Source organism: Mchenga conophoros, linkage group LG8 (genome assembly GCF_057382185.1).
Source record: "Mchenga conophoros isolate Kocher_MC1m ecotype Shallow Benthic linkage group LG8, M_conophoros_male_GT1.1, whole genome shotgun sequence".
Lineage (NCBI taxonomy): Eukaryota > Metazoa > Chordata > Actinopteri > Cichliformes > Cichlidae > Mchenga > Mchenga conophoros.
In genome coordinates this window covers 4,589,297-4,602,234 of record NC_140533.1, presented here as the reverse complement: position 1 = coordinate 4,602,234, position 12,938 = coordinate 4,589,297, and the positions used below count along the sequence as shown (strand labels likewise).

General features: G+C 41.0%; 1 protein-coding gene, 1 long non-coding RNA gene and 1 other non-coding gene across 3 annotated transcripts; 1 reads left to right on the top strand and 2 right to left on the bottom strand.

The window, feature by feature from the left end:
- Positions 1-67: 67 nt before the first annotated feature.
- On the top strand, positions 68-140 carry trnar-ccu (transfer RNA arginine (anticodon CCU)). The gene has a single exon. It is a non-coding gene; the product is annotated as a tRNA-Arg (tRNA).
- A 1,127-nt stretch (positions 141-1,267) lies between these two features.
- On the bottom strand, positions 1,268-2,516 carry LOC146567952 (uncharacterized). The gene is made up of 2 exons (XR_014893502.1): positions 1,704-2,516; positions 1,268-1,529 (listed from the first exon to the last, which is right to left on the bottom strand). It is a non-coding gene; the product is annotated as an uncharacterized LOC146567952 (long non-coding RNA).
- Positions 2,517-5,133: 2,617 nt separating this feature from the next.
- LOC146567951 (uncharacterized) lies at positions 5,134-12,462 on the bottom strand. The gene is made up of 7 exons (XM_085283659.1): positions 12,264-12,462; positions 11,179-11,381; positions 9,819-9,920; positions 9,632-9,718; positions 9,351-9,461; positions 8,740-8,863; positions 5,134-8,638 (listed from the first exon to the last, which is right to left on the bottom strand). Exons 1-7 carry the CDS (start codon positions 12,289-12,291, stop codon positions 6,570-6,572), a joined length of 2,724 nt encoding a protein of 907 aa, XP_085139785.1. The 5' UTR covers positions 12,292-12,462; the 3' UTR covers positions 5,134-6,569.
- Positions 12,463-12,938: the final 476 nt, after the last annotated feature.

Here is a 12,938-nt window from a genome sequence, read left to right as displayed (position 1 = left end):
ATTTATCGTCACGATAGTGCATTAAAATATTGTATTAGAAATCATATAACAACCTACCGCCGATATAGCCCCAGTGGCCTAATGGATAAGGCACTGGCCTCCTAAGCCAGGGATTGTGGGTTCGAGTCCCATCTGGGGTGATGTATTTTAAAATGAATTTAGTAAGATTTGGTAGAAAACTTGAAATTTAGACCAACACAACTGCTGGTTTATGATCAGCGGAATCCTGGAGGGTCGCTCATCTTTATTTAATAGGGAACTGTAGCATTACATAGCCTAATGTGGCAGTTCTCGAAGTGAAACATGAATATATAAATACAGCAAAAATAAAACGTCATCAGTGTTCAGTTATGTTCACACCAAACGCCGATAGTACGTGAACAAAAACGCGCCAGACGCCCTAAATGACAGCATTTGCTCCAGGAGCTGCAGCTGCAGAGCGCCTGTCCATCTGCACGGTATGGCAGTCCTTTATTGATACTTGTGCTAATAAATGCTAAACTATTGTTTATACACTGCTAACATGGATGTGGTATGCTATCAGTGAATGCCATCGGAGTTTACTGATAGCAAACTGTGGTATGGAGACGACTGTTTATAATATTTCTAGTGATACTAGACTCATCAAGTCCCGATTTAATTCGATTTATGCTGTTATCAGTGTTTGCAATGATAGCATGGCTGTGGTGTCATATCAGTGTATGCTCTCGGTGTTTCCTGATATCAAACTGTGGTATGAGGACCATTGTGGGTTGATCTTTGTAGTGATACTCACTCCTTTTTGTTTATTTAGACCTGGTTTAATTCTGGGATAGTTGAATATTTGTATATAATCCCCGCAGCTGTCAGACTCTATAACAGGGGTCACCAGCCTTTCTTAAAACTGAGAGCTAGATAAAATTGTGAACAGTTTGGTTCACTTTTAGCTATGTGGTTCTATCTAGCATATTGTATCATGATAAGCTGTCTTATCACGGGTTAATTTTTCAAAAATATTAACAATGATTTAAGCAAGGAAAGGTCTACATGTCAACATACAACTCTTTATTTCTATTAATGTCTTACTTCATTCCTACCTGATTGACATTGTTTTATTGTAACAACCAACGATTTATACAGGAAAATAATGTCTATTAACAAGGTTGCCCAAACTTTTTGCATCCCACTGTATCAGTATATTTTGTCATTAGTATAATATGAAATAAATTCTACATGTGTCAAGTCGTGTGCCAACATTTGCTGTGTAGTAGAACTGAGACATCAGTCATTATAAAAATTTATTTGAAATAATATTAAAATTCTCAAACAGAAAATCATTAAACATAAATATATAAAATATAAGTATTTACAGAGAGACAGGAATAAAAAGGACCAGCTGCTCTCCAGAGCAGGAACAAGGCTGAGGAGGAAATGCTCCATTGGAGACTGGTGTGGACTCTTCAGGGACACCAGGATGGCCAGCTCCACCACCGATGGACCGTCCTGGGACCCGTCCCTCATCCGCCTCAGAGCTGTCCTCCTCTGTGGGCCTGTAAAACAGCACAAAACACAAAGAAATGAGAAGGCTGCTACTAGATTTTCATTTTCAACATTGAAAAAAAACAAAAAAAACAGGATCTAATCAGATTGGTTGTAGATATTTAGTAAAGGTGATCACAGACAATCCCACAGAGTAAAGAGCTATCAGTGCTTGCTGTACATACCTGTGGGTGCAGCAGCAGGAGCTCAGGGACTGGGGAGCCAGGAGAAGCAACAGGGGATGCTCTGCTGCAGAATCAGTTGGTTCTATCAATACAGTATTAAATGTTAACAGGTTGAATACAATAATCATAGAGAAAGTATATACAGTGGTCCCTCCTTTATTGCAGCAGGGGTTCTCAGAATAACTAGCCCCTGGCCACGCACTTTATACACTTTTTTCCACACACACGAACATTAGTCACAGTTCTCACAAGTTGATTCTCAAAGTGCAAACCTTTGTAGATTGCAAAACGTAAAAGTATTATTATGCCGCCGTTTGTCTTCATCTGCCCACCACTTTCGTGCGCCTTTTTCCCTCGCGGTGCAGGTGTCTATTTCCGAATGAAGGTCATAGTTATGGGTGTTTTTGTGCTGTTTTTTCTATTGGACGTGATGGTTATCAAAACCAAACATGATAAATTTGGCAAGCGCAGGAGACACGACATGGAGGAGATTTGTCAATCAGGCTGCAGAATGCAATGCTGTACTGTGCAAAAAAAAATCAGCGAAAAAGCGAAGCAGTGACGGGTGAACAGCGGGACCACTGTGTGCTGTTTATTAATAAACAAAATATATTCCTATATGACAACATGCATAAGAGCAGAACAGCATTTGTACATCAGTGGGAAAATAGCGGTGGCTTGCTAGCTTTTGTGCGCTCAGTGAAAAATTTCTAAAGACAAATGAATGAACTTACCAGGTTGCCCGATCTCTTCACATATCTTCCTCCAAGCTCGTCCTTTATATTCCTGTCTCGGTACAGAAAGCAGCTGGTGTCATACAGCTCCGGGTGGTTGATTAGCCTTTCCTCCATACTGAATGAAGTATGAAGGGCTTTGGCTGGATCTGCACCTTTGACCTAGGTCAGAGCCACATCACCAGGCTCCTGATGGGTTGTCGCGGCGCGAATTGACGCTGGAGTTCAGATTTTTCCAACTCGAGCGGTAGACGCGATACCCGTGTATGCACAAAATGCAACACAAAAACTGAGGCGCGTGGTTTTATTCGCGAGTCAAACGCGCCAGACGCACTGCTGTGACGCGCGTTTCAAGCGTTTTTGCGTTTTCGCGACGCAAATCTGCTTTTACATTGACTTTACATGTAAACCTGATGCTCTGGTCGTGTCTATCGAGTTACCGTAGCCAGCTTAGTTTTCTTCACAACTCCCGTGGAAGCCATGTGTGGAATATGATTCTCTTTTATCTTGTTTATTAGATTAGGGTCACTTATACTCACCTTTGAAATATCTAGATATACCACCTTCTTTTAATTTGGCATTTTTGATGATTTATCACTGCACTGACTTCTAGGTAACATAAGATAAAAAATAAAAAAAAATACCAAAGAGCAATTATTCCAGTGCAGTGGTCCCATATGGACATAGAAATCTTAAAATTTTAATTTTATTATTTTTGCCAGCAATCCTTTACATTCTCTAAAATGTTCTAAATGCTTAAAACCAAGTTAGTTTAGTAATCCTGAATTTGCTAATAGCTATTTTATTCTGCCATTTCCAAATTCTGTTAAATAATTGTAATTATTTAGGTTTTCTAATTTCATAAATGCAACAAACATGGTAAAGTTGATAGCTAGCTAGTCACATATTAAAATGTTTTATTTACAAATAGTAGTAATGCTAATTTATGACTGTTATCATAAGACATTCGTCTTTGGCTCTCAGCAAAGGCTGTCGCACTTTTTCTCCTCTCCTCCTCTCCTTTAGCTTCCCTGCTTAGCCTTTTATGTCCTTGTCTGGTCTCGTGGTTTTTTTTGTATTACTTTTCCCTGGAACACTCTCTCACAGTCTGTTCTCTAAAACCTAAAAGAGGAATTATGGATTTGGATTTGATCAACTGGTCTCTGAATGCAATTGACACCCCTTCTCAACGAGAAGTCTGGGCTCGGGTGAGCCTGACTGCTGAAGATATCTACCTGTTCGGAACCATGATAACAGGGTTCTGGCGGATCGGAGCTGGCTTGGCCCTGGCTTATCGAAGAATTAAGGAAGCGGAACCGGCTGTTCAAACCCCATGTCCATGCAAGGACACCTGGGTTGGCTGGAAGACTGTTTACTTAGCCTGTCGGGGCGAAGGACACTGTCTCAGCTGAACTCTGGACACACACACATACATATACACTGATATGCACACACTGATCCCCCCTCCCTTTCCAAACGCCTTCGATGCTTGTGCCCTACCGGGGAAGATGGCAGTCAACTGGACCAGCGCAGACATGCTGCAGGACCGGATGCGCTGTCTACACCGGCTCTCTTACCCTTTACCCGCCCCTGTTGCTTGTCTTGTGTTTCTATGGTGTATTGATAGTCATGTGCTTTTTGTGCTGAGGTGTTTTTTCTGTTATCAAACTGTTCTCCCAGTAGGAGCTCAGTCTGAGTGGAGTCTTTTTTTCTCCTCCTCTTACCTCATGTTATGCATTTTCGTTTTTTTCCTGTCAGCCTACCTTTCTGACATGTCTCCCCAATGTGATGTTTGTGTAAACTTGGTCAGAAGGTTCCTTTGTAAGTGCGCATGCGCCATTAGCGTGCTGCCTGCTGTAACCCTAATTTCCTTCGGGATTAATAAAGTATTCTGATTATTTCTGATTGTGTCAGCATTTTTCAAATTAGCTGGCAACTAACCATTAAAGGCTACTCTCCTACGAGTGCTGCAGCAAAATCCTTTTTGAAGAAAGACCACACAGGAGATTCATGGATGTTGTAAAGGAGGACATCAAGAGAGCTGCTGTGACCTGTTCTTAGCATCCTCTGGACACGTCACGATGAAGGCTTCCTAAACAGAGCAGCTGAAAGCAGACATATGCCTGATGCAGCTTTTAATTTTTTAGGTCATCTAAAATTTTAAAACCTTTAGATTATGATACAAAAACCTTATTTCACTTATCTATCTTTGGTTGACTGTTGGTTGTCTAAGTTTATCTCAAACTGTGCTTATAAAACTTTTGTGGTTTACAATGCAGTCACTTGTAAAATTCATAACATTCTAATAAAAACTCTCCTACGTTTACGAGAAACCACCGATCCATCACAATCCACCGTGTTATTGCTATACAACAAAGATGAACAAGTCACCAGCATTACGGACTGACTGGCCAGATAGCTGCACTGGTGTTTTTAACCACATGGACCGGTTGTTTGCTGGATTTGGGGCAAAACAACTTACAATTTGCATTTTATACATCAGAAATGAACTAACTGAAAAGATGCAGCAGACAGTGAAGTTAATGTAACATTGTTAAGACTCTGAAGTTGGGTGTTCCTGACTGGGATTCACCTGCATCTTTGGCCATCTAGTAATACGATGGGGGGAAAACCCCATCGTATTACTAGATGATATGATATTGAAATTACTTGTGTTAAATAACTGACACTTGGAATCAAAGGTTCAATTTATTACAGAAAAACATAATCAAAGGTCCCATGAAACCCACTTTCAGTGGAAACATTTTTATAATCATGGAGGTGTAAAATCAAAGCTGTGAAAATGTAACTACTGCTATTTGTCTAGCAATCTCACAACCTCTTAGCTTTACAAGCTATAAGAATTTTTTCCAGTAGCCAGTTTATTTCAAAGTTAGTGAAAGGACAGAATGTTGCCTACATTGTAAATGTAGGTTGATGTAGATGCTCTGATGTTCACTGCATGATTTTCACAGCAGTCATTGTAGCCTAGTCTTCTAGCATTAGGTCGTCTGATGTACTAAACCATAGGCTGTCAGCACAGTTCCAGGTTGGTGATCCAAACAGGAATATCAACATGGACTAACCCAACAAAGAGACCCATATCAATTTTAATGAAGACTACTTGTTTGACAGCCCCTACTGACAAAGAACTGAAAAAAATTTGTGCTCTCAGTCAAAAGCCACAAGACTGCTGACAAACAGTAATTTTTCCTCAAAGAATGCAAACTCCTGATCTATATCGCAGCCGCCAGAGGTTATTTTGTGTGACTTTTGTGTTTGTTTTAATATGTTAAACAGCTGTAAACGAAAAGCTGTGTTGTGTGATGTGATGTTGTGTGAGGGTTGTGTGACAAGTAAGCCTCCAAATAACCTAGTAACCTAACCCTGTGTGATACCTAAACACTCACTGGCTTACTTTTATATTCTGTTCGCATGTCACCACTACAAAATGAGGAGGGGGGAAAAAAAAAAAAAAAAATCACATTAGCATGGTGAGTCGCTAATCCGAATATCAGTTTGGTTTGAACAAACACAGGTCACAGCTATGTGGGGGAAAACAGCGATAGCAGAATATTAGAAAATGTGAGAAAAGAAAGAAAGAGTTAACAAATAAACAGTGATTGGGTGTGGGTGTCTGTGTTTCCTTCCCCTGAAACGTGCATAGGCAACTGCATTTCTAATTCATCTTAAAGCTGCACTTGCTAAAGCAGAGCTCAAAACCAGGAATAAAGAGGCAACAAAAGAAATATAATATGGGACCTTTAAGGGTCATCCCATTTATACATACAAATCTTATGTAGAACAACAAATGTCTCTGTAAAAAATACAAGTTACATTTTCATAATGCATTTTCATAATGCACAACGCAATTACACACATTCTAGCAATCCAAAGCTGTGCCAGCCATAGGAAGAACAATAAGGCTGATAGTTTACAGAAAATGTCCTTCAACTGGAAAACTTAGTCCATCTCTTCGTCAGCATCAACAAAGGTGTCCTTTCAGTGATAGGTCAAATCATCAGCTCTTCACTCTTTGCAAAGTTCTGGTCTACACCTAACACCAACATCCTTCAACATGGGCTGGTTATGCTAAAAATCCTTTTGGAAATATGTATTATGTCACAATGATCTATGCATGAACAAGTCTCCTGTGTCGTTTTAAGCCATGCAGGCTTGAAAACCCCTTATTGCACACTGCACAAACATATGGCCGTTCTCCAGTGTGGGTTCGCATGTGTAAAGTAAGAAAGCAAGATTGAACAAAGCCCTTTTCACAGATGTTGCACTTAAATGGCCTTTCTCCAGTGTGGTATCTCCTGTGTATCTTTAATTCTGCTGCAGATCTAAATGACTTGTCGCAGTCGTCGCACTTGAAAGGCCTTTCGCCCGTGTGTATCAAAGTGTGCCTCACCAACGCGTCCTTGCCAAAGAAGCCCTTCCCACAGTGCTCACACGGGAAGCGCAGCCCTTTGTGATGAAAATTGTCGTGCTTCAGGAGGCACCTTCTTGAAGTGAACGTCTTCCCGCACTGAGGGCAGGTAAAGATCGGCGTAGGTTTTTCAGTCACGGGTTCGCCAGAGTGATGCACACGCTCCACATGTCTCGTCAGCGTGATGCCATGCCGGAATTTCTTGCCGCACTCCCAGCACAGGAATGGGTATGCCTTAGTGTGTTTTTTCTGGTGCTCCACAAGGTCAGAGTATGAACGGAATCTTTTACTACAATGGGAGCACTGAAATGGTTGGTAACCCGTGTGCTTCCACTCGTGTCTAATGAAACGCTTCAAACTGGCAAATGTAGTCTGACAGTGGGAGCAGGTAAATGGCTCGGTGGGGTTGTGGACGTCGATGTAGTGCTTATGAAGGGCCTTGAACACTGGGAAGTTCTCCTCACAGCGGTTACACTGAAAAGGTGTGTGGGATTCTTTGTGCATGGCCAATGCTTCTGAGTCACGTACCAGTTTCATACACACCTCACAGTAGAGCGGGTTGTGAGTCTGTTTGTGGGAATCCAAAGTTGATTTGTATCTGAACGCCTTGTCGCATTCATCACACCTGAAACAATGCTTAACATCATCAGGCTTCTCAGGATCAACCTGCTGCTCATTGTAGCAAATGTTTCTTAAATGGAACCTAAATGTTTGTTTGCATTTGAACTCGACACTGCAGTGAGGACAGTAGAATGGACCCTCTAACACACTCTTCTGTTCTTCAGGGCTCTTCTGCCCTGGTTCTTTGGAAGCCCTCTCTGCAGGGGGAGAGTAATCAGGATCCTGGGTGGTATTGTCAACTGGCTGCTCTTCATTTGTGTCGTCGCAAGGAACCCCGCTTGATGACTGTTCGCCTTCGTCTGCTGGGGTGTCTTGCTCCTTGGCTTTCCTAACAGCCTTTGCCTTTGTCATGCTTGCACATCTGTGCTGCTGCAAGGAACGTAAGCTCTTGTAAAGCTTCTTGCATGAAGGACATGTAATGGGCAGCTCCTCGGAGTGCTGACTCATGTGTCGCTGCAAGAACTTGGCATGACTCACCACCTTGCTGCAGACTTTACAGGTTCTCTCATCCAAGTCGTTGCTTTTGGCTGGACCTTGGGGCCCGGCAAACTTTTTGGGTCCACTGCTGGTCGTACTGGAGCCCGGTGTCTTCCCAGATTTCCTCCACTGTGATAAGTACCGTTTCATCTTGAGCCCTCTGTTCTTACGCACTGATCTTTCTAACAGTGTGTCACTTTCTGGTGTTTCTTTTTTGCCCGCCACTGCACTTTCCACTTCAAAGTCTTCATCTACAGGACGTTTCTTTTTTCTCCCACGTCTGTTTGGCTTCTTCTCCACACCATCCAGCACAGTCACCTGGCCATCCTCGCCGATGATCAGTGTTCCTGATTGGTTGTCATTGCGGTCCTCTGCCATTTCGCTTTCGCTGGCCTCAGTGCCTTCCACAGTATCCATAACTACCACTGCATCAATTTCTGGTTTTACCTCACCAGTGAGGCCAAACCACTCAGGTTGCACACACTCCTCAGAGTTCCCAGTTCCCTCCACATACACCTCTTTGTTCTCAGATTCCACTTCCATCTCTGTGCAGACAGTATACACGAGACTGCTCTCTGCATCCGTTTCAGTTTGCTCATTGACAATCACAACTCTTTCCACAGGAGGGAGACACAGGGCAGACAAAATGCCACTGTCAACGATGAAAGACTCTGAAAGGAACAAGAATCATGAATGAATAAAACAGATTCTGGGGAAAAAAACAAAACAACATGTTGAGAACTGATCCCATGTTTTAAAATATTCAACTCACCAATGTCCTCTAATTGGGTGAGATCTTTTTGATTGTCAAGCAAGACTTTGAGCTCCTGAGGCTGAGAGAAAGCCCCAATGCATTCATTCAGAACAGATGAGGTGTCGTTGAGCAGAGAGGCAATCTGATGAAACAAAGGCTTAAGTAAAATAACAATCATAAGAGTCAAAAGCTCTGCAGTTTCTAAACTTTTGACACAATTCTTATTTTTTTGTTCATATTCTTGTTTTGCTCTGTAGACCTACTATAAGCTGGAGGGTCAGTCTAACATAACCCTGGAACAGATTGAGAACTGTTTGTAAAGTCACTTCTCTAAGCTCCCTGAGGCTGCATAGCAAGAGAAGGAAAAGTACCATCACCAGCAGCCATGACAGACAGTGAAGATGGACTTTGTCTGTGTGATGATAGACCTATTATAACAAATAAATTAAAGTAAAATGAAGTATTTTTGCAAATGAGTTGAATTGTATGTGTACAGCCTTTCACTACTCAGAGCTGCAAACTGAATGCAAGAGATCACAAAAAAGGTAACAAAAACAACTAACAATGCTAAAAAAAACTAATACTACAAGGAGAAATGCTCTTTGCTCAATATAAGACATTACATTTACCTGTTGGAGAGTTTTGGTTGGAAGAAGCTTTTCCAGTCTTGACAGAAACAACCACATCAATGTCTGGATTGCTTTGTCATATGTGGGACCAAAGTCTCCAGGGAAAACATCCTACAACACAATTCAGTTTTATTTATATAGAGCCAAATTACAAAAACCATTTGCTCAAAGCAACAAATACAAACGTACAATTTTATTTTATTTTTTCCTCAAAAGGGATCATATTAACAAGGACCTGCCACCAATCAATCACATTGTCTCCGTATTCAGTTTTAACTCACAATGAAGAAATTTCTTCTCTCTTCGGGATCTCTCAGCAGATTTTGGACTAGGCCCATGAAATGAGAGTCTGACACCGGTTCAGCATTCTACAAGTAAAGAATTTAAAACAGAAGAGGTCATCGTGGAACTTCAGATTTTAACGAGGAATACTAAACGTCACAGACACAAAAAAAGGTTTTCACCCACCTCCACGCTCCACAGTGATCTGAGCTTCTGCATCCGGTCGAGATGTGGTTGAATAACCTGCAGGTCCGCAGTGTCATCAGAACGACACAGCTCCAGGATCAACTGCAATCACCATTAATAAGCGAACAGTTAAGAGAAAAGATGCATTCCATTCACTCTGTGTTCTATAATGAATCTCAGGAAATGCTTCATGTTTAACATTCAACTTCTTCTTTTATTTAGAATAGAATAGAATAGAATTCAACTTTATTGTCATTGCACATGCACAGGTACAGGGCAACGAAATGCAGTTTGCATCCATCCAGAAGTGCTTAGTGATATAGATATATTACAATATATATTAGCAATAATATAGATATGTAAGTATATTACAGAAATGGGTCTATTATGTTATAATGTACACGGTATGAAGTATGTTGTGAATATTCTATAACTATAAGTATGTACAGGCTGTAGTGAGTACAAGCTATGTACAGGATATGTACAGGATATAAATATGAAAAACTATACAGAATATGAAATAAATAACTTTACATGCATGCATGCATATGTGTGTGTGTGTATATATATATATATATTTGTTATTTACTAACTAATCTTGAAATGACTGTTCAGTACAGAAATGAAGCCAAACAATCATGTTTTACAGTCCCGTGGTCTCAGCCTCAGATACTCAACTAATCAAAGTGATGTCATGACAAAAATGAATGACCAACAAAACATTGTTTCTCCTTCATTTATGTCACACAATGCTGTATGTAACGTTTCTTGCGGTTAGTATCATGGTTGCTAGGCAACCTGAACAGCACGACGAAGGCTAGACCGTCCCATTTCACAAGCCTCTCACTTCCGCACTTCTCGTACTTACAGTACGCACCGTACGTAGTGCACGTACTTCAAGCGTGCGGTCTCTTAATTGGGACACAGCCATACTCTCAGTGAGTGAGTCAAAACAAAGACTGTGACAGCTTTAAGATAACGACAAAGGCAGCTGCAGGCAACCATTAATCTCTCTAAAGGATAACTATCATTCTTTCTCAACTTAGTGGGTTCCGCCTTTTGAGGTTTGGATTAAACAAACTAAGAAGAAGAATTGTTTATAGTAACTGCTGCAATTAAAATTAAAACCCAATTTATCATTCAGCCCTACTGCATACATCAAAGGCTTTTTTCTGTTTAAAAGCCACAATTGTTGATCAGATGAGTCTTCAGCTTCAAACAACACACTAACCCACCTACTGTCACCCAAGGAGTATGTAATTAAAATGTATGTTAAGCTGCTAAACAAACAAGTGACAAAATACATGTATTAGTAACATGCTGGAGCGCCATGCGGAGCACCTAGATTCTGCCAACTCACTCGTGCTCTGAGTCCCAAGACGAGTTCAGCGCGCTGCCTCGTAGAGAGAAGCTGAGGAACAATTTCTGTGACCATAAACACAAACTCCTCAAGCAGCCCATAGTCTGACACAACCTTCTGCTCCACAGTCTGCCAGATGGCTGCAGAAACCAGCCGAATTGGTGAGACCAGGAGCCGCAGAGCAGAGAGGGGAAGAGAGGGGCCTGCAAGGAAAAAGGCATTTTTAAAAAAAAGTGCTTGAAAGGCAATACGCAGTGAGAGTGAAGACAGGCCAACAACACAGACTTTCCCATTTAAGTTGTCAATGGAGTGATGACCACAAACTAAATTCCCTTTATTTAGTCACCGTCTTTATATTGGTTCCAAAAGAGAAAGGAGATTCATGCATAGTATACCAAATCAAAATTTTGTGAAGTTTTTCACACAAAAAAATCCCATCACGAACTTACCAGCAGGATTAAAATAAAATGTTTTATTTTGGCTCGAATGGCCATTATTACCGATAACAAAACTAAGGTCTCACGTAACATTAAAGCGGAGTTATTCTTCACAGAAAAACACAAACAAAAACAAAAGCAAAAACAAAACGCTTAAATGCCGAGCTCCGGATAAAGCGGATGTGCCTGCTACTTTCATTTCCGTAATCTACTATTGAACCACTGTTACATATCAATTTGAATGTTTAACAGTATAACTGCTTGCATACGTTGCTAATATGTTTGCATATCCCCTTCCCCTCCCACCCAAAACTCCCAAAGCAAATACATGAATCAGAGATTTACTCAAAACAGGCGGATTCACTTCAACGAGTGAATTGCTGTCAATGACTTTTCCTAGCCTAGCCTAGCCTTATCTAAGCACTATGGATAACTAATACTCACAAACGCTGAGTTAAAGAATTAAGTCCAGCAACGTGTTTCCAGGCTAGTAAAAAGTAGAAGCAGTTTGTATTTTTTTAGACACAACTCTTTAGTAAAATAATAATATAATAATAACGACCGCTACGGCTTTAGCAATGCTATTCCCGCGCGCGGGCTAGATTGCGGCCTAGCCAAACAAAATTGTATACAAGCATTTAAACTCACCAGGTAACTCGGAGACACCTCCGTCCATGCTGCGAGCTGTCTGCAGTTACATTACAGTCAGAGAACATGTAATACTGTGACCGAAGTCAAAGTAACGGTTTTAAATGGGTTGGAAGCCAGAAAGCGAAGTCACACAACTGATCTTTGTGCGTCAACTGTTGCCTTTCGTTCCATCTACAATAACTGTCCGACAACGGGAAATAGTCCTGTTATTCGTTCCGCATCGCGTTTTTTTTTTTTACATTTTATTTTACTGTGCTTTTGGCCTTTCGATCTCCACTCCCCTTTGTTTCTGTATGGCTAATAAAATTGCGAAATAGGTGCAGGAGCAACTTTGGTATGGCCATTTTTAATTCCTTAACAAAGCGTGAACTAAGCAAGCTTTCCACTAATTTCTTTTAGTAGTCTTCAGGAATGGTTCTCCAGGCTTCTTGAAGAACATTCCAAAGCTCTTCTTTGGATGCTAGCTGCGTTTTCTTCTGTTCTCTGTAAAGGTGATCCCACATCTTCAATAATGGGATCAGGGGTCTAGGAATGCAAATCCATGACTCAGAGTGTCCATGTGTAGTGTGTGTGTGTATTTGTGACAGTGATCTGACAGTAGTTTTCTGCATTTAGAATTCCATCAATTTTATCAAGATCTCCAACGCTACTGGGTGCAATGCCACCCCTAAC

Coding starts and splice junctions, on each gene's coding strand:
- LOC146567951 (XM_085283659.1), bottom strand. CDS start 12,291: ATGGACGGAGGTGTCTCCGAGTTACCTG. Junction 9,921..11,178: donor TCTTGGGACTCAGAGCACGA/GTGAGTTGGCAG, acceptor TGGTGATTGCAG/TTGATCCTGGAGCTGTGTCG. Junction 9,719..9,818: donor GATCACTGTGGAGCGTGGAG/GTGGGTGAAAAC, acceptor CTTTACTTGTAG/AATGCTGAACCGGTGTCAGA.